General features: G+C 45.4%; 1 protein-coding gene across 1 annotated transcript in view; it reads left to right on the top strand.

Annotated features, from left to right (window-relative positions):
* Positions 1-25275, top strand: part of LOC135522543 (protein scribble homolog) — a 128937-nt gene that overhangs the window by 55248 nt on the left and 48414 nt on the right. The window contains 15 exon segments of the mRNA XM_064948907.1: positions 1016-1133; positions 9343-9421; positions 10430-10519; positions 10813-10869; positions 12722-12785; positions 14728-14802; positions 15814-15958; positions 16309-16427; positions 16552-16751; positions 17107-17273; positions 17796-17923; positions 19811-19936; positions 20166-20348; positions 20592-20984; positions 24375-24437. Coding sequence (XP_064804979.1) covers positions 1016-1133; positions 9343-9421; positions 10430-10519; positions 10813-10869; positions 12722-12785; positions 14728-14802; positions 15814-15958; positions 16309-16427; positions 16552-16751; positions 17107-17273; positions 17796-17923; positions 19811-19936; positions 20166-20348; positions 20592-20984; positions 24375-24437 — 2007 coding nt within the window.

The raw sequence follows: 25275 nt of genomic DNA, 5'->3' as shown, positions 1-25275 counted from the left end.
AAGAACAAGATACAAGTCGCTGAGACAAGCCGCCTATGATTCCCCACACGGCATCTTCTTGTCATTGTTGCTCTCTGACCCTTCAGAATCACAGCACAGCCTTTTGCCTATGCAATGTGCGCACGTCATTGTCGTTACGTTGTCAGGCAACCCGTCTATGGTGTCTGAGTGTGTTATTACTATGATTCCCTCATTGCCCTGGCGGACCAGAGTAGGACGCTGGCCCTCTGTGGCTGCAGTGGGAGGCTTGAAGAGTTAATGGCTGGGTAGTTTGGGACCCGTTCCCTGTGCCAGCCTTCCAGGCTGTGTAGCTAGCAGCGGAGGACACACCGTCAGCCCGTCTCGCCGCCTGGTCTTGCCTGCTGGAGGTGTGTTCTGAATCCAACAACCAGCCTGTAGTGAAAGTACTTGTTAGGAGAGCTCTGCTCAGGCTGTGCTATCCAAAGCCACTTTTTTGGGGGGGCTGCCATTGCCATGGTGATACAAGGAGGGGTTTAGGGACGTGTTGATGGAATTGGAAGTAAATATTTTTGAAAGATGTATGCCTAACCTGGTAAACCTACAGGGATATGTGTGTAGTTCTGTGTGTGCAACCCGTAGTGTGCTGATGTCTGCCGTGTGTTTTGATGGAGTGGAGGGAATTGAGATGCGCTGATTGTTTATCTAAATTGCACCTTGTGAGCATGCACTGCATCAAAAGTTCAACACTAACTTTTCTGGTAAACAGCACGACATAGTTGATTTATCCCAACCTTTTTGCATTCACATGCACCCTCGATCAACTCTTTGATCTCATTGACAAATGTTGAGTCTAATGTTTGGTTACAGCATAGGCTATGTGTTGCAGATGGGAAGTGTCCTAACCCAGTCGAGTTTAGATATGCCAACGCTACGAAATGGCTTGGTGATGTCATTTTTCAATGCTGTTATTTATTAAAAAGCTGATGTGTTTCCACCTCAATCGCTCTTTGTCAAAGCTGTGTTGTCCTAACCCAGTGTTCCTCTGTCTCTTTAGCCTTTCTTCAGACTTCTGAACTTGCGGAAACTGGGTCTGAGTGACAATGAGATCCAGAGGCTCCCTCCTGAGGTGGCCAACTTCATGCAGCTGGTGGAGCTCGACATCTCCAGAAATGGTACGTGCGCTTGGGGACACACACACACACACACACACACAAACAGGTGGTCTAGCGGTCTGTGGCCCCCTCTGCTGGGGTAAAAACCAGGTTCAAAACCAGCATACAGCAGACGTGCGTGCAAATTACCACCATAAACAGACACCTATTTTAACCACCCGGTAATAAATGTCAAATTCTGCAAAACATCCCTTACAGAGAACCAACAATGTTGGAGCAAAAACCTGCATTCATGGGCAGGCGAGCTTAACAAAATACAAGCAAGCAGGCAAAAGTCTAAATAGACACTCGGGCTGTCCCCGGCAAAATAAAATCGTAGTCAATCGAGAGACATCTGTTCTTTCCAATCGATTGGTTGAAATGTAAAACGTGTTTTTCCATATATAAACACCTGTGTTGTAATAAAAACATTGCAAGTAGAAAATATCCTGATGTACATAAATATCTTATGAAACACATTGGTTACGCATGGGGGTTTGTTCATGTTCTTCAATCGCTCTGGCTGTCTGCAACAAATGTGAAACATTTTATCAACTATAATCTGGGTAGGCTACGGCCCGGCAGCTAGCCCCTTCATCCTTTCCACATTTATTATTATTTTTTTTACGTTAAAGCCTTATTCTAAAATGGATTAAAATGTTGTTTTTTTCAATCATCAATATCAAATCAAATTTTATTTGTCACATACACATGGTTAGCAGATGTTAATGCGAGTGTAGCGAAATGCTTGTGCTTCTAGTTCCGACAATGCAGTAATAACCAACAAGTAATCTAACTAACAATTCCAAAACTACTGTCTTATACACAGTGTAAGGGGATAAAGAATATGTACATAAAGATATATGAATGAGTGATGGTACAGAGCAGCATAGGCAAGATACAGTAGATGGTATTGAGTACAGTATTTACATATGAGTATGTAAACAAAGTGGCGTAGTTAAAGTGGCTAGTGATACATGTATTACATAAGGATGCAGTAGATGATATAGAGTACAGTATATACATATGAGATGAATAATGTAGGGTATGTAAACATTATATTAGGTAGCATTGTTTAAAGTGGCTAGTGATATATTTTACATTTCCCATCAATTCCCATTATTAAAGTGGCTGGAGTTGAGTCAGTGTGTTGGCAGCAGCCACTCAATGTTGGTGGTTGCTGTTTAACAGATGGCCTTGAGAGAGAAGCTGTTTTTCAGTCTCTTGGTCTCAACTTTGATGCACCTGTACTGACCTCGCCTTCTGGATGATAGCGGGGTGAACAGTCAGTGGCTCGGGTGGTTGTTGTCCTTGATGATCTTTATGGCCTTCCTGTAACATCGGGTGGTATAGGTGTCCTGGACGGCAGGTAGTTTGCCCCCGGTGATGCGTTGTGCAGACCTCACTACCCTCTGGAGAGCCTTACGGTTGTGGGCGGAGCAGTTGCCGTACCAGGCGGTGATACAGCCCGCCAGGATGCTCTCGATTGTGCATCTGTAGAAGTTTGTGAGTGCTTTTGGTGACAAGCCGAATTTCTTCAGCCTCCTGAGGTTGAGGCGCTGCTGCGCCTTCTTCACGATGCTGTCTGTGTGGGTGGACCAATTCAGTTTGTCTGTGATGTGTATGCCGAGGAACTTAAAACTTTCTACCCTCTCCACTACTGTTCCATCGATGTGGATAGGGGGGTGTTCCCTCTGCTGTTTCCTGAAGTCCACAATCATCTCCTTAGTTTTGTTGACGTTGAGTGTGAGGTTATTTTCCTGACACCACACTCCGAGTGCCCTCACCTCCTCCCTGTAGGCCGTCTCGTCATTGTTGGTAATCAAGCCTAACACTGTTGTGTCGTCCGCAAACTTGATGATTGAGTTGGAGGCGTGCGTGGCCACGCAGTCGTGGGTGAACAGGGAGTACAGGAGAGGGGTCAGAACGCACCCTTGTGGGGCCACAGTGTTGAGGATCAGCGGGGTGGATATGTTGTTGCCTACCCTCACCACCTGGGGGCGACCCGTCAGGAAGTCCAGTACCCAGTTGCACAGGGCGGGGTCGAGACCCAGGGTCTCGAGCTTGATGACGAGCTTGGAGGGTACTATGGTGTTAAATGCCGAGCTGTAGTCGATGAACAGCATTCTCACATAGTTATTCCTCTTGTCCAGATGGGTTAGGGCAGTGTGCGGTGTGGTTGAGGTTGCATCGTCTGTGGACCTATTTGTGCGGTAAGCAAATTGGACTGGGTCTAGGGTGTCCTGTAGGGTGGAGGTGATATGGTCCTTGACTAGTCTCTCAAAGCACTTCATGATGACGGAAGTGAGTGCTACGGGGCGGTAGTCTGTTAGCTCAGTTACCTTAGCTTTCTTGGGAACAGGAACAATGGTGGCCCTCTTGAAGCATGTGGGAACAGCAGACTGGTATAGGGATTGATTGAATATGTCCGTAAACACACCAGCCAGCTGGTCTGCGCATGCTCTGAGGGCGCGGCTGGGCATGCCGTCAGGGCCTGCAGCCTTGCGAGGGTTAACACGTTTAAATGTTTTACTCACCTCGGCTGCAGTGAAGGAGAGTCCGCATGTTTTCGTTGCAGGCCGTGTCAGTGGCACTGTATTGTCCTCAAAGCGGGCAAAAAAGTTATTTAGTCTGCCTGGGAGCAAGACATCCTGGTCCGTGACTGGGCTGGATTTCTTCCTGTAGTCCGTGATTGACTGTAGACCCTGCCACATACCTCTTGTGTCTGAGCCGTTGAATTGAGATTCTACTTTGTCTCTATACTGACGCTTAGCTTGTTTGATAGCCTTGTGGAGGGAATAGCTGCACTGTTTGTATTCGGTCATGTTACCAGTCACCTTGCCCTGATTAAAAGCAGTGGTTCGCGCTTTCAGTTTCACGCGAATGCTGCCATCAATCCACGGTTTCTGGTTAGGGAATGTTTTAATCATTGCTATGGGAACGACATCTTCAATGCACGTTCTAATGAACTCGCACACCAAATCAGCGTATTCGTCAATGTTGTTGTCTGACGCAATATGAAACATATCTCAGTCCACGTGATGGAAGCAGTCTTGGAGTGTGGAATCAGCTTGGTCGGACCAGCGTTGGACAGACCTCAGCGTGGGAGCTTCTTGTTTTAGTTTCTGTCTGTAGGCAGGGATCAGCAAAATGGAGTCGTGGTCAGCTTTTCCGAAAGGAGGGTGGGGCAGGGCCTTATATGCGTCGCGGAAGTTAGAATAACAATGATCCAAGGTTTTGCAAGCCCTGGTTGCGCAATCGATATGCTGATACAATTTAGGGAGTCTTGTTTTCAGATTAGCCTTGTTAAAATCCCCAGCTACAATGAATGCAGCCTCAGGATGTATGGATTCCAGTTTGCAAAGAGTCAAATAAAGTTCGTTCAGAGCCATCGATGTGTCTGCTTGGGGGGGGAATATATACGGCTGTGATTATAATCGAAGAGAATTCTCTTGGTAGATAATGCGGTCGACATTTGATTGTGAGGAATTCTAAATCAGGTGAACAGAAGGATTTGAGTTCCTGTATGTTTCTGTGATCACACCACATCTCGTTAGCCATAAGGCATACGCCCCTGCCCCTCTTCTTACCAGAAAGATTTTTGTTTCTGTCGGCGCGAAGCGTGGAGAAACCCGCTGGCTGCACCGCCTCCGATAGCGTCTCTCCAGTGAGCCATGTTTCCGTGAAGCAAAGAACGTTACAGTCTCTGATGTCCCTCTGGAATGCTACCCTTGCTCGGATTTCATCAACCTTGTTGTCAAGAGACTGGACATTGACTGGACATGAGACTGGACATTGAATGCTAGGGAGTGGTGCACAATGTGCCTGTCTCCGGAGTCTGATCAGAAGACAGCCTCGTTTCCCTCTTTTACGGAGTCGTTTTTTTGGGACGCCGGCTGGGATCCATTCCGTTGTCCTGGTTGAAAGGCAGAACACAGGATCCGCTTCGAAAGTCATATTCTTGGTTGTACTGATGGTGAGTTGACGCTGATCTTATATTCAGTAGTTCTTCTCGACTGTATGTAATGAAACCTAAGATGACCTGGGGTACTAATGTAAGAAATAACACGTAAAAAAAAAAAACTGCATAGTTTCCGAGGAACGCGAAGCGAGGCTGCCATCTCTGTCGGCGCCGGAAGTTCTCTTCTCAATATAGACACAGTACACCATAATGACAAAGCGAAAACTGTTTTTTAGAAATGTTTGTATATGTATAAAAAAAACTGAAATACTACATTTACATAAGTATTCAGACCCTTTACTCAGTACTTTGTTGAAGCACCTTTGGCAGCGATTACAGCCTTGAATCTTCTTCGGTATGATGCTACAAGTTTGGCACACCTGTATTTAGGGAGTTTTTCCCATTCTTCTCTGCAGATCCTCTAAAGCTCTGTCAGGTTGGATGGGTTGCGTTGCTGCACAGTTATTTTCAGGTCTATCCAGAGATGTTTGATCGGGTTCTGGCTGGGCCACTCAAGGACATTCAGAGACTTGTCCCGAATCCACTCCTGCATTGTCTTGCCTGTGTGCTTAGGGTCGTTGTCCGGTTGGAAGGTGTACCTTCCGAGTCTCATAGCGAAGGGTCTCAATACTTACAGTACCAGTCAAAGGTTTGGACACATCTACTCATTCAAGGGTTTTTATTTTTTACTATTTTCTACATTGTAGAATAAAAGTGACGATATCAAAACTATGAAATAACACATGAAATCATGTAGTAACCAAAATGATTTTAAACATCCAAATATATTTTATCTTTGAGATTCTTCAAAGTAGCCACCCTTTGCCTTGATGACAGCTTTGCACACTCTTGGCATTCTCTCAACCAGCTTCACCGGGAATGCTTTTTAACAGTCTTGAAGGAGTTCCCACATATGCTGAGCACTTGTTAGGTGCATTTCCTTCACTCTGCGGTCCAACTCATCCCAAACCTTGTCAATTGGGTTGAGGTTGGGTGATTGTGGATGACTGATGCAGCACTCCATCACTCTCCTTCTTGGTCAAATAGCCCTTACACACTGGAGGTGTGTTGGGTCATTGTCCTGTTGAAAAACAAATGATAGCGGGGACTAAGTGCAAACCATATGTGATGGCGTGTTGCTGCAGAATGTTGTGGTAGCCGTGCTGGTTAAGTGTGCCTTGAATTCTAAATAAATCAGTGTCACCAGCAAAGCACCATCACACCACCTCCTCCATGCTTCACGGTGGGGAACCACACATGCGGAGATAATCCGTTTACCTACTCTGCGTCTCACAAAGACACGGCGGTTGGAACCAAAAATCTCAAATTTGGACTCATCAGACCAAAGGACACATTTCTACTGGTCTAATGCCCATAGCTTGTGTTTCTTGGCCCAAGCAACTGGTATGGGGGTACAAAATCAACAGCGCGATGGCGCAGGTGCACGTCCGGTTTGGTCAGCATGAAAGTGTGGCTACTTTGAAGAATCTCATATAAAATATATTGAGTTTTGTTTAACACTTTTTTGGGGGGTTACTACATGATTCCATATGTGTTATTTAATATTTTTTTGTCTTCACTATTATTCTACAATGTAGAAAATAGTAAAAATAAAGAAAAACCCTTGAATGAGTAGGTGTGTCGATATCTAAGGAAGTCTCGAGCTGAGTGTAGTGGTACCTGAGGTAGTGTGGTCTCCAGCTTATCATGAGATACATGAGATACTTCTTCCTAGATTAATCATATGTATTTTTCATAGCTGTTTACATACATACCACCACAGTCAGAGGCTGGCACTAAGACAGCATTGAATGAGCTGTATTCCGACATAAGCAAACAAGAAAACGTTCACCCAGAGATGGCACTCCTATTAGCCAGGGACTTTAATGCAGGGAAACCTAAATCCATTTGACCAAATTTCTATCAGCATGTTAATGTGCAACCAGAGGAAAAATAACTCTGGACCACCTTTACTCCACACACAGAGACCCGTACAAAGCTCTCCCTTGCCCTCCATTTGGCAAATCTGACCATAATTCTATCCTACTGATCCCTGCTTACAAGCGGAAATTAAAGCAGGATGCACCAGTGACTAGATCAATAAAAAAAGATGAAGCAGATGCTAAACTACAGGACTGTTTTGCTAGCACAGACTGGAATATGTTCCGGCATTCCTCCGATGGCATTGAGGAGTACACCATATCAGTCATTGGCTTCATCAATAAGTGCATCGATGACTGTGACCGTACGTACATACTAGAGGTCGACCGATTAATCGGAATGGCCGATTAATTAGGGCGATTTCATGTTTTCATAACAATCGGAAATCGGTATTTTTGGGTGCCGATTTGCCGTTAAAATAAATACATCCAATCTGGCAACCTTACAGTTAACTAGTCCAACGCAATAACGACCTGCCTCTCTCTCGTTGCACTCCACAAGGAGACTGCCTGTTACGCAAATGCAGCCAAGGTAAGTTGCTAACTAGCATTAAACTTATCTTATAAAAAACAATCAATCATAATCACTAGTTAACTACACATGGTTGATGATATTACTAGATATTATCTAGCATGTCCTGCGTTGCATATAATCTGACTAAGTATACAAGTATCTGACTGAGCGGTGGTAGGCAGAAGCTGGCACGCAAACATTTATTCAAACAGCACTTTCGTGCGTTTTGCCAGCAGCTCTTTGTTGTGCGTCAAGCACTGCGCTGTTTGTGACTTCAAGCTTATCAACTCCCGAGATGAGGCTGGTGTAACTGAAGTGAAATGGCTAGCTAGTTAGTACGCGCTAATAACGTTTCAAACTTCACTCTCTCTGAGCCTTGGTGGTTGTTTCCCTTGCTCTGCATGGGACGGGCCGCCCCCAGATGGTAAGGGTATGTAACAACACATCCACCGCGCTGATCCTCAACACAGGGGCCCCTCAGGGGTAAGTGCTCAGTCCCTTCCCTCCCTGTTCACTCATGACTGCAATGCCAGGCACGACTCCAACACCATCATTAAGTTTGACGATGACACAACAGCGTTAGACCTGATCACCGACAACGAAGAGACAGCCTATAGGGAGGTCAGAGACCTGGCCGTGTGGTGCCAGGACAACAACCTCTCCCTCAACGTGATCAAGACAAAGGAGATAATCATGGACTACAGGAAAAAGAGGACCGAGCACGCCCTCATTCTCATCGACGGGGCTGCCGTGGAGCAGGTTGAGAGCTTCAAGTTCCTTGGTGTCCACATCACCAACAAACTAACATGGTCCAAGCACACCAAGACAGTCGTGAAGAGGGCACGACAAAACCTATTCCCCCTCAGGAGACTGAAAAGATTTGGCATGGGTCATCAGATCCTCAAAAGGTTTTACAGCTGCACCATTGAGAGCATCCTGACTGGTTGCATCACTGCCAGGTGTGGCAACTGCTCGGCCTCCGACCGCAAGGCACTACAGAGGGTAGTGCGTACGGCTCATAGCATCACTGGGGCCAAGCTTCCTGTCATCCAGGACCTCTATACCAGGCAGTGTCAGAGGAAGGCCCTAAAAATGAGGTCCAAGAGGCTTCTAAACAGCTTCCACCCCCAAGCCATAAGATTCCTGAACATCTAATCAAATAGCTACCCAGACTATTTGCATTGCCCCCCTCCCCCTCTTTTACACCGCTGCTACTCTCTGTTGTTATCATCTATGCATAGTCACTTTAACAACCCTACCTACATGTACGTATTACTTCAACTAACCGGTGCCACCACATATTGATTCTATATACAGCGCGAGTACCGGTACAGTCTCGCTATTGTTATTTTACTGCTGCTCTTGAATTATTATTATTATTATTATTATTATTATTTTTGTACTTTTCTCTCTTATTTTCATCCGTATTCTTTTCAACTGCATTGTTGGTTAGGGGCTCGTAATTAAGCATTTCACTGCAAGGTCTACACCTGTATTCGGCGCATGTGACGACTAACATTTGATTTGTAACGTAACACATGTGGAAAAGTGAAGCTGTCTGAATACTTTCCGAATGCACTGTAACCCCCCCTACAAATCAATGGCAGAAGTCAATCCGCCCTTGATTGTTTACGTCAAACCGATCTCAAATGCTTTCTCATTTTGCAACTCAGCACAAGCACACACAATGGAAATAGTCTTTTCTCTCTCGTGTCCTTGGTGTACATATCATATAGCAGGTGACAGGAAAAGCAGTATACAGTATTGTTATATCTGACTGTGCTCCCCCTCTCTAATCTCTGTCTCTGTCCACAGACATTCCTGAGATCCCCGAGAGCATTAAGTTCTGCAAGGCATTGGAGATTGCAGACTTCAGTGGAAACCCCCTCTCCAAGTCAGTGGATCAGTCCAGTACCCTCTCTCTCTCTGCTGTTTCCATTGTGTTTTTGCCTTTGAGATATATGGGGGAGGTCACTGTCATACGTGTGCTTTGTGCCATGTTGTGATTATTTCCTTTCCATAATGGCCAGAAGATAAACAGCTCAAGACAATGAAACAAATGTGTAGGTAGTTGTTGCCCAGATGTGTCAAAGGCTCAGAGCAGGCCCTTTCTCAGTATTAGATTATGTACAGTACATGAGCAAAACACCTGGAGGATAACGAGGCTTTGTGAGGCTACAGTATGCTGTTCTTTGACCTTGAAACTTCATTAAAGGCCCAGTACAGTCAAAAGCGTGATTTCCAGTGTCCATATTTCCACACTGCGGTTGGAATAATACTGTGATATAGTGAAAGTGATGATAATGCCCTTTTAGTCTAAGAGCTGTTTGAAAAGACTGCCTGACAGTTCAGCCTGTTTTGGCCTGCATGGTTACGCCACAGTTAATTAGTTAATAGACCAATAAGAAAGCGTTCCAAGCCTCTCTGCTAATATAAGCTAGTTTTCAGTTGTCCCCTCCCCACTCAGACATCTCCCAGACAGTCCTAGCAAAATTATTACTTGAGAAATGATAATATATTGAGGAAAAAACGGCTGTATTGCATCTTTTAACATGGCGTTTAAGTATACTGTAGAAGTGTAATGCTTTTGGTGAGGCAAACCATCTCCCTGCTTTTACTTCTCCTATAGAATAAGAAAGGAACTGTTGGCAGGAGTGGTGATGCTGAGTGCTTTGACAGATGGATCTGGCCACTTACGTTGCGTCCCTAATGGCACCCTTTTCCTATATAGTGCACCACTAAAAAGTGCACTATGACTGGAATAGGGTGCTATTTGGGATGCTACCATAGGCAGATGAAGCAGCTGTTCCAAGCGCTTCAAGGGCTGGTGTTAAAGGGCCATTTTTTTCTCAGTGTTTCTCTCCATCTGTTTTCCCCTCTCCCTTTCTGTCCTCATCACCAGGTTGCCTGATGGTTTCACTCAGCTCAGAGGGCTCGCCCACCTGGCACTTAACGACGTGTCATTGCAGACACTGCCCAACGACATAGGAAAGTAAGTGCACACACACACACGCACCAACAAAATACACAGACCAACCACCTTGCATGCATGGGTGTTTGTAACCAACTCCGACACAGGTCTCCTTCTTACTCTAAACATTCAGCCTCCTCGTTCTGTAAAATGACAGACCTTGGTAAAGGCGTAATTACATGACACAATGGGTTCTCAGACAGACTGACTGCGTGACCGGTTGGACGAGACCAATCGCCATGCAAAGTTAACCAGGGCCTTTAGACTTAACTCCTCCTCCTCTTCTCTCGTCCTCTCTTCCCTCTCTCCTGCAGCCTGGCCAACCTGGTGACGCTGGAGCTCAGGGAGAACCTGCTCAAGTCCCTGCCCACGTAAGTGCCCTCTTCAGCCTGGCATAGTCCCAGCCACCCTCCATGCTAGGGAAGGTGGTTATTTCCGAGAAAGGAGACCTTGATGATATGACTGGTGATTTGAAGCACAAAGTCCTCTCTAGTATATCTGTTCACTAGCAACCAACATTATTTGCTCTCTTCACTATGGATACAGTTGTTGTGAGAGGGACAGACTGTAAATGTGTGATTTGCTGAATGACCAGCTTGTCATGTGTGTGACTGTGTGGGAATGTGTCAATGATTGGGCGTCATGGTTTAGTCTGACAATCAGTTAGTCTATCTGGTCCAGACTGTAACAGTCCAGAAGTCGCCTTCAAATACATTGTTGATGTATTTATATATAGATTATAAATACAGTGTGCTTTTGGAAAGTATTCAGACCCCTTTTGGGGCGGCAGTGGTTAGAGTATTGGACTAGTAAACAAAAGGTTGCTGGATCGAATCCCCGAGCTGACAAGTTAAAAATCTGTCGTTCTGCCCCTGAACAAGGCAGTTAACCCACTGTTCCCCAGTAGGCTGTCATAGTAAATAAGAATTTGTTCTTAACTGACTTGCCTAGTTAAATAAAGGTTAAATGTAAAATAAAAATTACTCAGTACTTTGTTGAAACACCTTTGGCAGGGATTACAGCCTCAAGCTTGGCACATCTGTATTTGTGGAGTTTCCCCCATTTTTCTCTGCAGATCCTCTCAAGCTCTGTCAGGATGGATGGGGAGCTTTGCTGCACAGCTATTTTCAGGTCTCTCCAGATATGTTCAATCGGGTTCAAGTCCGGGCTCTGGCTGGGCCACTCAAGGACATTCAGAGACTTGTCTCGAAGCCACTCCTGAGTTGTCTTGGATGTGTGCTTAGGATCGTTGTCCTGGTGGAAGGTGAACCTTCACCCCAGTCTGAAAAATTTCTCCAAAGCACTCGGGACTTCATCAAGGATTTCTCTGTACTTTGCTTTGTTCATCTTTCCCTCAATCCTCAGCCTCCCAGTCCCTACCGCTGAAAAACATCGCTGCAGCATGATGCTGCCTCCACTATGATTCACCGTAGGGATGGAGCCAGGTTTCCTCCAGATGTGATGCTAGGCATTCAGGCCAAAGAGTTCAATCTTGGTTTCATCAGAACAGAGGATCTTGTTTCTCATGGTCTGAACCTCCACAAAGGACCTTTTCCCCCGATTGCTCAGTTTGGCCGGGTGACCAGCTCTAGGAAGAGTCTACGTAATTCCAAACTTCTTCCATTTGAGAATGATGGAGGCCATTGTGTTCTTGGGGACCTGTTCTTGGAAAGCTGCAGAAATGTTATGGAACCCTTCCCAGATCTGTGTAATTCCTTCGACCTCATGGCTTGGTTTTTGCTGTGACATGCACTTTCAACTGTGGGACCTTATATAAACAGGCGTGTGCCTTTCCAAATCATGTCCAATCAATTGAATTTACCACAGATGGACTCCAAGTTGTAAAAACATCTCAAGGATGATCAATGGAAACAGGATGCACCTGAGCTCAATTTTGAGTCTCATAGCAAAGTGTCTGAATACTTATGTAAATCAGGTTCTTCTGTTAATTTAAAAAAAAACTTGTTTGCAAAAATTTCTAAACCTGTTTTCGCTTCGGCATTATGCAGTATTGTGTGTTGGTTGATTATGAAAAAATGTAATACATTTTAGAATAAGGCTGTAACGTGACAGAATGTGGAAAAAGGGGTGTGAGTACTTTCCGAAGGCACTGTATATTCACAACGCTGAGTGAGTTTCAACGAGACCGTGTCGTCTGAGTGTACAGTAGTCCCCATTACATCAGTGTTTTCTATGATTTATGTGTTTCTCTCGCTTATCCAGGTCGCTCTCTTTCCTGGTGAAACTGGAGCATCTGGACCTGGGCAGCAATGAACTGGATGTGTTGGTAAGAACAAGCTCTAAATAGCACTCTGTTCCTGATATTGTGCACTACTTTTGACCAGCGCCCAAGGGCCCTGGTCCAAAGTAGTTAATAACTACATAGGGAATAGGGTGCCATTTTAAACGGAGGCGCTATGTAAAGGATGTGTGATATAAAACATGACAATAACTCACATTCTCAACATACATGGGGGGGCATAGAAATATACGTACCCTTGACTCTGGTTTATGCTATTCCATAAAAACACGTCTTGCATACAAGCTGGTTAGATATACAGCTCACAGGACATGCCACACAGGATCGTACACCCTGGATGTCCAGCAGGGTTGGGGTACAGATTTTTATAAACCCAAAGACCCAACATTCCGGGAACGCTTGTGAAGTAGACTTTGCACACCAGACCGGGGTTTAGGGTTTGAGAAGTCAATGAGAAAAGTAAAAAATGATTCCTTCATATTTTTTTTTTTTGATTTCTAAAAGCACAACATTCAAACCAATGTTTTAAGTAGGTGAGCATGTCATTACTACAACCTTGTAAAAGTGTCACACTGACACTTTTAAATTTTTGTCAAAAACAACTATCGAAAGAGTGCTTTTTAATTTGACGGCCTGTACATGTGGAGTTTAGAGCGAGATGACCGTTCGACCCGATTACGTGTTTCTGCAGATGAGCTGTGATATCGCCTACAACTGTGATCAGGGATTTCTATTGGACAACCGTTTCTACTTATCTTCGTACTAAACCATCTTTGGTTGGGGTCAATTTGAATTGAAGTCGGTTATTTCAAGAAGTGATTTGATTTTAAAATCCAGAACAACTTGACATAGTTTCTCCTTTTCTGTTTATTGAGAAGTCATTGAATATAGATGTACATTATTATTTATTTATGAGAATTAAAGTTTACTTCCTGAATTGACTGCCTTCAATTTGAGTTGACCCCTACCCTGATGTCCAGCACGTGCGGGCGTGCGCGAACACACACACACACACACACACACACACACACACACACACACACACACACACACACACTACCCAAACACCCTTCTTTACATTTCCCCACCACAAGCACCCATCTAACCGACATATCTTGCCCACAAACAAACACAGTGGCTTGGAACTGGTCTGTTGGACATTAGGGCCCCTGTGTGCTATAAATCCATCCCACATGGCACCCTATTCCCTATATTGTGCATTACTATGGTCCCTGGCAAAAAGTAGTGTACTATGTAGGGAAAGGGGATGTGGCCCTGGTCAAATGTCGTGCGCTCCGTAGGTAATATGTTGCCCTTGAGTCCTGCTTCTTTTAGCATGGGAACGCCTGCCTGGCTAGTCATCTCAATGTACAGGGTAAATAATGCCTGTTGAGCTGACGGCGGAGACTGAGCAAACCAACCTGACGTCATGCTGCCGCCTGAAAGCCTGGCTGCCTGCATGTCATACTGCTCATCCCTCACAGGCATGCTAGTATTTTAATGTAATGCGTCACTCAAATACAATCTGGGGTCATTTTACAGGAATTGTTTTCTGGGATTGCCCAAATTAATTGCGTCTCGTTTTTAAAAATTGAATTCGGTGCAGGACACAGGCTAGGGCAAGCATCTTGTTTTGTATAAAAACATGCTTGTTCCCCCCTGTGTGGTTTGTGGGCATAGCGAACAGGCACAGTGTGTGGGTGTGTGTATATGATTGATTGTCTTGTCAGGTGAATCTTGCCCCTTCCCACAGCCATTTGGGGACTCCACCAGCGCGGTGCTATTTGGGGCGTGTGATGTGTGTTTATGTAGACGCCTCCTCTCCCCTTCCCAAATGATGCATATTTAAGTACAGTGGAGGATGCATGTTTGTTCCCCCTCGCTCTAGAAGCAGAGCAAAGACAACTTTGGGTCCTCTGTTTACCTTTCTTTTCTCTTTGTCCCCTCCCCCTGTCTCTATCTCTAACAGCCGGACACACTTGGTGCTCTCCCTAACCTACGGGAGCTGTGGTTGGACCGCAACCAGCTCTCCTCTTTGCCACTAGTGAGTACGGTCCTGGCTTGGCATCCATGCCCTTATTCGCTTAGAACCAGAACATTGCTCAGTATGATATAGGCTTGGGCGGTATACCTTATACTGGGATATTTGGAAGTAGCCACGAGATGGTTTTCGTCACCGTTGAATCAATTTCTTTGGTGTTTTATTTGTATACATTTGAATATATGCGTTTTGAAGTAAATACCTGCAGTCAACTTGTGCAATACGTGAGGAGATAAAGACTATCGTGTCATTCATTTTCTCGGAAGTCCCCAGTCATGTGATTTTGTTTACAAGCACACAAATAAGAGACCAGAGCCTTGTGAGTCACTCACTGTTGTGCAGCACGCGCCAGGGAATCTAGTTACAGTATGGAACTCACAACTAAGTGTTTGTCAGCTAGATACTGTATCCAGATACTGTGTCTTATACCTATTAAGTAAACTGTGCTAAATGCTCTGCAGTTGAGCATTTGGTATGCTATTTTAGTAGCTAGTTTGCTTACTAGCTCAGTGGTTAGCTTCTTCCAAAATCAAGCTTTGTTTGGAAACAGCAGAGTCCCCTCCTGGATCAAGAGCCTTGCTGTCTAGCGTTGGTTTTGTGCATGCAGCAAACTGTTATTAGTATTGAGTCACTTGTATAACTTTATAAGCCCGGGACATCTGTCCTGTAAATAAATCAAATCAAATTTTATTTGTCACATACACATGGTTAGCAGATGTTAATGCGAGTGTAGCGAAATACTTTAGGTCAGAGACTGTATAAAATGTTCGCAATGTGCTTGTTAGCATTTAGTTCGCATTCTCTAAAGGATTGTACATGTACTTGTTGGCAGTGGGGTTTGGAAATAGCGCCCCTTGTGCCCAGTTATGAGTATCTCGGTATGGCACAAGGTCGGTATGAAGGTATGGTAATCTGGGTACTGCCGAAGCCTAGTATGAAACCTACCACATACATTTCAGTGGGAGTATTCACACTAAAAACAACATTGCTGTGTGTGTGTGTGTGTGTGTGTAGGAGCTGGGGAACCTGCAGAGACTCGTGTGTCTAGACGTGTCAGAGAACCGACTGGAGGAGTTGCCCTCAGAGCTCAGCGGCCTGCTGGCCCTCACTGACCTGCTGCTCTCACACAACCTCCTGGAGGTGGTCCCCGACAGCATAGGTGAGGGAGAGATGGGAGAGAGCGGGGGAAGGAGGTAGATGGGGAGAGAGAGGGAGGAAAGGTTGCCTGATGACATTCGCTGTTCCGTTGTACGGTGGCTTATTCACCTGAACTGATTTACACAGTAGCTTCATTGTCAGACTAAACTGAGTTTTTCAAAGTATTTTGTCAAGGTGTGTGCTTTTTACCAAGTACTGTTGAATTAGACCCATGGACATTGGGCATTTTCATTGCTTGGATGTAATAGAAGGTAATGCACTGAAAACTATACTGCCCCCTACTGGGGAAATGATGCATATAAACTGACTCAAAGGCTTGTGACGGTAATTGACCTGGGTCGTGTTCATTAGGCTCTCTGAAGCAGCTGTCCATCCTGAAAGTGGACCAGAACCGACTGACCCACCTGAGTGACTCCATAGGAGAGTGTGAGAACCTGACGGAACTCGTACTGACCGAGAACCTCTTACAGGTACATTTTTAGAACCACAGTTCGCTGGCTCAGAACAAATGTGCCTTGTCCCGAGACTCCCGGCCTTGTCCTTTCAACATATCCCTTTGACATTTTTTTATTGTTGTGTGTTTTTATTCAATAGACTCTGCCTCGCTCGCTGGGCAAGTTGAAAAAGCTGACCAACTTGAATGTGGACCGCAACCGGCTGGACAACGTGCCTGATGAGCTGGGTGGTTGCGCCAGCCTCAACGTGCTCTCCCTCAGAGACAATCGCGTGGCCAAATTGCCCGCTGAGCTGGCTGACGCCACTGAGCTTCATGTTCTGGATGTGGCAGGGAACAGGTAACCCTTCTACACCCCATAGTGGTCCCGTAAATCACTGGTGTTGGTAGACTTCTCTCCTGTAATAACATATCTAGTGACTCCACTTCTGAAGTAGTCCGAGCTTCTCTTAACCCTTTATCAAGTCTTGTAGTCTAATAATGATATAATAATACAAATATTAATAATGACATATTTTTCCCTCAAAGTGACTTAAAGTAGTGCATGCATATATTTTCATATGGGTGGCCCCAGCAGGAATGGAACCCACAATCCTTACGTTGCAAACGTAATGTTCTTCCAACTGAGCAACACCGGACTATTCTTAAGAATAAAACGTTCCATATGATTTGTCCATGTTGTGTGGTGTCCCCAGGTTACAGAACCTGCCGTTTGCCCTGGCCAACCTCAACCTGAAGGCCATGTGGCTGGCAGAGAACCAGTCCCAGCCCATGCTCAAGTTCCAGACGGAGGACGACGAGAGCACCGGGGAGAAGGTGCTCACCTGCTACCTGTTGCCCCAGCAGCCCTCCCCCAGCCTGGGTGAGTTAGCCCTACACCTACCTCCTGGTGGACGTAATCTTCCTCCTCCTCTCTCACATCTCTATCACGCTCCGTTCTCCATCTCAACTTTTTCCTGGGCTATTCACTATTTACCAACTGAACTGAAGTCCTCCTTCAAAGCATATCCTCTTCCCTTTCCTTCCTCATAGGAGCTACACTGGGGTGTTGCAAAATCAGTCTGTTTTTTTGTGTGTTTTTTTTACCCGTGACGCTGGAAACTTTTGGCCAGCGCGAGCAGGTCGCAAGCTACCTTATCAAGTGTGAGCTGCATATTGAAATCTTGAAAATACAACCCGAGTGCAATTTTACACCGAGCAGCACATTCCTCTCTGAGTCCTTCTTGCTCTCCCATCACTCTCAACCCAAATGTTCTTAAAGATGTTCCCATAACACCACAACTCCCATGTACTACAACGATGACTGTTTCAATCCAGGAAAAGGGATTATCCTGTAAGCTGTTTTTGTAACCCAGGTCCCTCTCTCCATCCTGTCTCCCTACAGAGAACCTGCTGCAGAACAGTGTGGACGACAGCTGGATAGACAGCAACCTGAACCGGGTATCCGTTATCCAGTTCCAGGAGGAGACCACCAAGCAGGATGAGGACGATGAGGCGGCTGCAGAGCGCAGGGTAAGACTACTAATACACTTATACATGTAAACGCAGCAAAAAATGAAACGTCCTCTCACTGTCAACTGCGTTTATTTTCAGCAAACTTAACATGTGCAAATATTTGTATGAACATAAGATTCAACAACTGAGACATACAATGAACAGATTCCACAGACATGTGACCATCAGAAATGGAATAATGTGTCCCTGAACAAAGGGGGAGGGGGGGGATCAAAAGTAACAGTCAGTATCTGGTGTGGCCACCAGCTGCATTAAGTACTGCAGTGCATCTCCTCCTCATGGACTGCACCAGATTTGCCAGTTCTTGCTGTGAGATGTTACCCCACTCTTCCACCAAGGCACCTGCAAGTTCCCAGACATTTCTGTGGGGGAATGGCCCTAGCCCACACCCTCCGATCCAACAGGCCCCTGACGTACTCAATGGGATTGAGATTCGGGCCCATCGCTGGCCATGGCAGAACACTGACATTCCTACCTTGCAGGAAATCACGCACAGAACGAGCAGTATGGCTGGTGGCATTGTCATGTTGGAGGGTCATGTCAGGATGAGCCTGCAGGAAGGGTACCACATGAGGGAGGAGGATGTCTTCCCTGTAACGTACAACGTTGAGATTGCCTGCAATGGCAACAAGCTCAGTCCGATGATGCTGTGACACACCGCCCCAGACCATGACGGACCCTCCACCTCCAAATCGATTCCGCTCCAGAGTACAGGCCTCGGTGTAACGCTCATTCTTTAGAGGATAAACGCGAATCCGACTATCACCCCTGGTGAGACAAAACCGTGACTCGTCATTAAAGAGCGCTTTTTGCCAGTCCTATCTGGTTCAGCCACGGTGGGTTAGTGCACATAGGCGACGTTGTTGCTGGTGATGTCTGGTAAGGACTTTCCTTACAACAGGCCTACAAGCCCTCAGTCCAGCCTCTCTCAACCTATTGCGGACAGTCTGAGCACCGACAGAGGGATTGTGCGTTCCTGGTGTTACTTGGCCAGTTGTTGCCTTCCTGTACTTGTCCCGCAGGTGTGATGTTCGGCTGTACCGATCCTGTGCAGGTGTTGTTACACGTGGTCTGCCACTGCGAGCACAATCAGCTGTCCATCCTGTCTCCCTGTAGCTCTGTCTTAGGCGTCTCACTGTACGGACATTGCGATTTATTTCCCTGGCCACATCTACAGTACTCATGCCTCTTTGCAGCACACCTAAGGCACGTTCACGCAGATGAGCAGGGTCCCTGGGCATGTTTCTTTTAGTGTTTTTCAGTAGAAAGGCCTCTTTAGTGTCCTAAGTTTTCATAACTGTGACCTTAATTGCCTACAGTCTGTAAGCTGTTAGTGTCGACCTTTCCACAGGTGCATGTTCATGAATTGTTTATGGTTCATTGAACAATCATGGTGAACAGTGTTTAAACCCTTTAGTATGAAGATATTTGGATTTTTAGGAATTATCTTTGAAAGGCAGGTTCCCGAAAAAGGGACATTTCTTTTTTGCTGAGTATACAATACATAAACAGTGCTTTATGAGGAGCTTTGTTCATGTGACTCGTGCACTGCACCAACGAACACGTTTTAAAATGAAGCGCTCTATGGCTGGTTCATAACTTAGCTTCCTTTCATTGTCCTTTCTTTCCATTCTGACAGGGCATGACAGGGTAAAGTAGTATGGTGGAGAGATATCCAGTTAGGGAAATCAGTAGCAGACTCCATTCCAGTCATAGTTTCGGCATCTCGGTCTTTGAGTTTCCTTGAGTCAGTTTGTTGTTCTTTTCTTGTGTCTAATTTACAGTTTGCAAAATACTTTTTGAGGCGGTCTCCTCCTTGTGTGTCTGTAGATGAACTGTCAGTCTGGGGAATTGACAGATTCTCGTCCTCGTGTGTCTGTTCAGGGTCTCCAGCGCCGGGCGACGCCCCACCCCAGTGAGCTGAAGGTCATGAAGAAGGTGATTGAGGAGAAGAGGAACGAGGCCTACATATCCAGTCCTGATGGAGATCCAGAGTCTCCTGGTACTGAGGTACAACACACCACTGTACATCCTACATGCCACCATACTTGAGATCCGTGAGTGAAGCTTTTTAACATTTTAAATGCATACATTCTGTAAAAACCATCAGTGCTGTGGGTATGGTCCATACAGATCATAGGTAAAGGTGTACTGTTGAAACAGAATCTAAGTGTGTACCTGTTGGCCACTTATCCAGCACATTGTTCTAATGATTCTGACGTGTGATTGGTGGTTGCAGGAGAAACGACTGAGCAATCTGTCCAATCAGAGCCACGACTCTGCGGCGTCCAACAGCACAGCCTCTGCCAACTCTCATGAGGAGAGATCGTGCGTGATTACCACAGCGAGGGAGAGCCTAGTGGGTGGGCGTGGTGAACAGGAGGAGGAGGAGCTAGACGAGATGGAGGTGGAGTATGTGGAGGTGAATTTCACTACTATGGCGGTCTCTGTTTCAATCACCTCTCCTAATACGGGTGCTGTAATTTTAAGACCTGGCGTTTCGTGGCTTGGAATACTCTGTACCCTAGTTCTACACTTTTTCCTGGTCAGGTAAACTAAATAACCATGACCAGTGAGACGGATCCTTGTCTTCAATACGATCGGTTCCCCTCTGCTCTTTCTTTCTCTCCCGTCACTCACACCATCCTTTCCCTTCTTCCGCCAGCCCACGGTGCACTTTGCAGAGGAGCCCATATACCAGGGTGGGAATGAGGACGAGGAGGGTGGGGATGGGGTCCCATGCAGCTACCTAGAGGAACAGAGGCCCCAGTTCCCTACGGAGAAGCAGCGTCTGATCAGGAAGGACACGCCGCACTACAAGAAGCACTTCAAGATTACCAAGCTGCCAAAACCCGAGGCGGTGGCCGCGTTACTGCAGGGCTTCAGCCCCGACGCACACCTGACCCAACACCCCACCTCGCACCACCCTGACCCCGAGAAGGAGGAAGAGGAAGAGGAGGAGTGTATGGTTACTCCACAGCGCCACAACAGAATAGAAGAGCCAAAGCAGGAGGAGAGGAGTCTGCTTCATGTCAACTCTTCCCTGCAGCCGGTCAAGGTAAACTGGGCTCGGGGGGGGGGGTCAGGGGACGGTGGGTAGGAAACACAATTACTATACAGGCTGCATAGTTCATAGTGAGTAGGGCTGTAGTACAAAACTTCACGTACACCAGACCTGCCAACCTGCACAAATTCTGCATACTGTGCACGCAATTGTATTTTCCAAATTGTGTGTGTTAATCAATCACATTAGGCGTCATTACGGTGAAGGTATGTAGTCACGGTAGTTCAGTGCATGTCGCTGTGTTGATGGAAACAAACATGGCAGAGCGAATTCTTCCGCTAAAACCGTCCTTCACAGAAAGCTATCTTGGACTTAAAGGTTAAAAGACCTTTGTTCATGAATCAGTTGTTGATTGGTCCTCTTGATATAGCTGTGTGTCACCAGCAGGCTGCTGAGATAGTAGTCAGGTCACCAACGACAACCAGACATGTTGCTGAATGGCCTAGTAGTCAGACCTAACTGGATGGATGAGGTCAGGGATGGAGATCTGGAACAAGGCCTAGTTCAGTTTCATATTCCATGTAGCCTACAGTAAGCTAGACTACTATGTTGCATGATTGAGTAATTCCGAATTTTCTTCCCTAACAAAATGAAGAAGCCCGTTTTACATTTTCACTAGACTATTCACACAAAGACACCTGTTAATTACAATAATCATTACCCCTAAATTATGCAAGTGGTCATTGAGACCATTTCAATTTTTATTTACGATCAAAGACGAGACTTTGTATTGGTTACATTGTTTGATCATTTAAGACTAGGGTTCAAGACATGGCAGTTACAGTTTTTTTTTTAATAATGCAAAATTACTCCTACTTCCTGAGGGGGACGTTGACTGACCCCCCTCCGGACCTCCACCCTACCCAACCGTAGTCATACATCAGCACCACCTCGTCAGAGAATCCTGGGGAGAGCCTTGATTGTACCTTCTAGTTAGCAGCTAATTACCAAGTACGCGTAAGTCTATTGCATACCGTTCATACTGAGGCAGTCTTCTGCCAACATCATTATTAGGCTAAAAAAAGGTGTATTTGCCTGTGATTTGAGCAGTTTGGGTGTTGCGAGCGCCGTCGTGAGGTCCGGGGGTCCCTCCGCCGTGCTGAAGTTGTACTCATAAAAATGATTCAAGGTTGGCAGGTCTGTACACACTCACTATCATGTTATTATGTAGTTGTCGTGTTTAGAGACCCAAGTTTTTTACTCCTTCTGATAAGTTGACGACACTAACTGGGGCCATCTGGTCACACAAAACTTGGCGCCCTAACCATGTATCCCAATTTCAAATTAAGCCAGGACTACCATGGGCTCGTTTTCCTTTAGTGTTTTTTGCCCTAATGAAGCTGACAGACAGTTGAATAAAACTTTTGCACACCAGTTCTATTCATCCTGACATGTCAGTGGCCTGTTCGCCTCCATGCACACCCAAGACACACAAATGCGTAGAAGCCCCCAGTCTTGTCACCCTGCAACCTGCATTCAGTCCGGACTGCTGGCACTGGATTGGATTGAGAAGGAGATTACATTGCATGTCATGTTGCCCTGCATAGGAAAAACGATTTGTTTACAGGAATGTTTGCCCGGGAGTCTTATAGTTTGCACTCGGGTGCTTTGACGTTGCTCTCTCTGTCTCACACAAGCAGGATTCTCTCAGACATTCACAGGACAAGACATATAATAACTAAAAAGAGTGGACTTTCTCATTAACAACATTTGATAAATGTTTGTAAATGTCATCAAACAGACTGACAGTTTACAAATGGACAACCAGCACAAACCAAATCCAGTGAGTTGTTTAAATGCTTAAAACGTGGACACATTTCACCCCTTTAGTCCTATTTGTGTACCAAATGGCACCCTATTCCATTTATAGTGCACTCCTTTTGACCAGTGCCCAATGGGTCTTGGTCAAAAGTCGTACACTACAAAAGAAATAGGGTGCCATTTTGGATGTACTCATGTGTTTACCCACACACTTCCCAGTCAACTCAGAGTGGAGCTCCCTCTTGTGGCTGCTCTGAGCTCTCGCGTCAAGTTTGCCGGCTCTCTTGGACCAGTTGTCAATAATGCCAATGATAAAATCTTTTAATACAAAGTGATTGCCTATCAAAAGACGAATCCCCACCCCATCAGCTGTGCACCAGACGCCCCCTGCCGGCCTCCTGCCATAAAGTCCCCTGCACCATGCCTCTGTCTGCCCACCTCAGTACTATGCTTCTCACCATATCATTTGCTCTTTCCTGTTCTGTTTTTAATTGGTTAATGACTTCTCCCTGACCTGCCTTCCTATATTTGTGTAAAAGTGTACACCAGGGCTCCTGAAATGTATGATTCTAAGGCATCTTTTTTTCAAATGGATTATTAATCGTAATCACCACTAGAGCTGCTACCTAATATGCAGAGAATGTGTGTGTGTGTGTGTGTGTGTGTGTGTGTGTGTGTGTGTGTGTGTGTGTGTGTGTGTGTGTGTGTGTGTGTGTGTGTGTGTGTGTGTGTGTGTGTGTGTGTGTGTGTGTGTGTGTGTGTGTGTGTGATATAGTGTATGTGCGAGTCTATGCCTGTTAATCTGCAGACCATCCGGAATTTGTCTTGGCAGAGGTGGAAATGTTGAGACCCATACAAACTGATTTCATTCATGAAGTATTGTTGGAGTGCGGTATGCACCTACATAACAACCTATTTTCGAACAATTCTGCAGCAGATTTCAATCTTAAAAGATAACGCATCAATGGCTTAGAGCAATTTGCATTTTACACATCTAGCCACTATTTTTACAAGGCTGTCTAGATCTGGAATTGATTTGTTATTGCTTAATGGCTGATTTTAGAATTTTTATACAATCTGTTTTTTGGGGGGGGGTTGTTGAATGATTGACAAGTGCAACTAAATCTGAGAAAGACTACTGCACATTAGAACGTGTATTACACAGGTCAAAGAGTTTACTGTGGTGTCTGTCTATATGCTGGAGGGAACGTTGCTTTGGGAGCCACTGCTTTCTTTCCCCCATTTCTCTTTCTGCACACAAGCTGCCGTCCCTGTGTGGCCTGTAGCTCGCCTTATTCTGGGTCTCGAGTTTCCACCCCTGCCTGCATCTGCCTCTGGTGGCTGGGGAGTGAGGGATGTGTGTGACTGGTGTTGCCATTGTTCAAAGGACCTCCACTGGAAATCGAATTGGCCATAATAAATGTCCTTACTTAACACACTATACAATAGTGTATATGACCTTTTGGGGTTTATCCCAGTGGCTGAATGAGTGTGTGTGTTATTTTGAATTGTGTGCATTTTTCTTCTGTTTTTGAATGGATTTGGTTAGAGTATGCTTGTGTGCATATTAGTTACTTTGGCCTCACTAATCCGCATGCCTCTCGCTGGTTCCTGTCCTAACAGGGGGTGTCATTTGATCAAGTCAATAATCTCCTGATTGAGCCTGCTCGAATTGAGGAGGAAGAGGTCTGTACCTACTCTCTTTCACTCCATCCACTCTCGTTCTCTCTCCTTCTTCCACTCACCCATTCACCCACCCGCTGGCTCTGTTGGGGGGGAAAAACAAACATTAACTCACATAAATCAATGATTAATCCAAGCCAATCGCCCAGAGAAATGCCCACCACAACTCTCCATCGGATCGCTAGTGTAGTAGAACTTGAAGGGGAGGATGCAGGAGTAACACTTTATATGGTCAAAGGGTTATAGGATTTAAGTCATATCCTGTACATTGGGAATGTTTTCAGACCTATTCACTTTTTCCACATTTTGGTGCGTTACAGCCTTATTCTAAAATATATTTAACAAAAATAAGTCATCAATCTACACACAATACCCCTTAATGACAAAGTGAAAACAGGTTTTTATAAATGATTGTATGTACAGTGGGGCAAAAAAGTATTTAGTCAGCCACCAATTGTGCAAGTTCTCCCACTTTAAAAGATGAGGCCTGTAATTTTCATCATAGGTACACTTCAACTATGACAGACAAAATGAGAAAAAAATTCCAGAAAATCACATTGTAGGATTTTTAATGAATTTATTTGCAAATTATGGTGGAAAATAAGTATTAGGACTATTTCCCTACCATTTGTATTTCATTAACCTTTTGACTATTGGATGTTATTATAGACACTTTAGTATTGCCAGTGTAACAGTATAGCTTCCGCTCCTCCCTGGGCTCGAACCAGCGACAGAACCTCAACAGCCACCACATCGAAGCAGCGTTACCCATGCAGAGCAAGGGAAACAACCACCCCAAGGCTCAGAGCGAGTGAAGTTTGAAACGCTATTTGCGCGCGCT

This window comes from Oncorhynchus masou, chromosome 30 (genome assembly GCF_036934945.1).
Source record: "Oncorhynchus masou masou isolate Uvic2021 chromosome 30, UVic_Omas_1.1, whole genome shotgun sequence".
In the NCBI taxonomy this organism is placed as follows: Eukaryota; Metazoa; Chordata; class Actinopteri; order Salmoniformes; family Salmonidae; genus Oncorhynchus; species Oncorhynchus masou.
The sequence above is the reverse complement of the archived record's forward strand: the minus strand, read 5'-3'. Positions and strand labels throughout refer to the sequence as shown.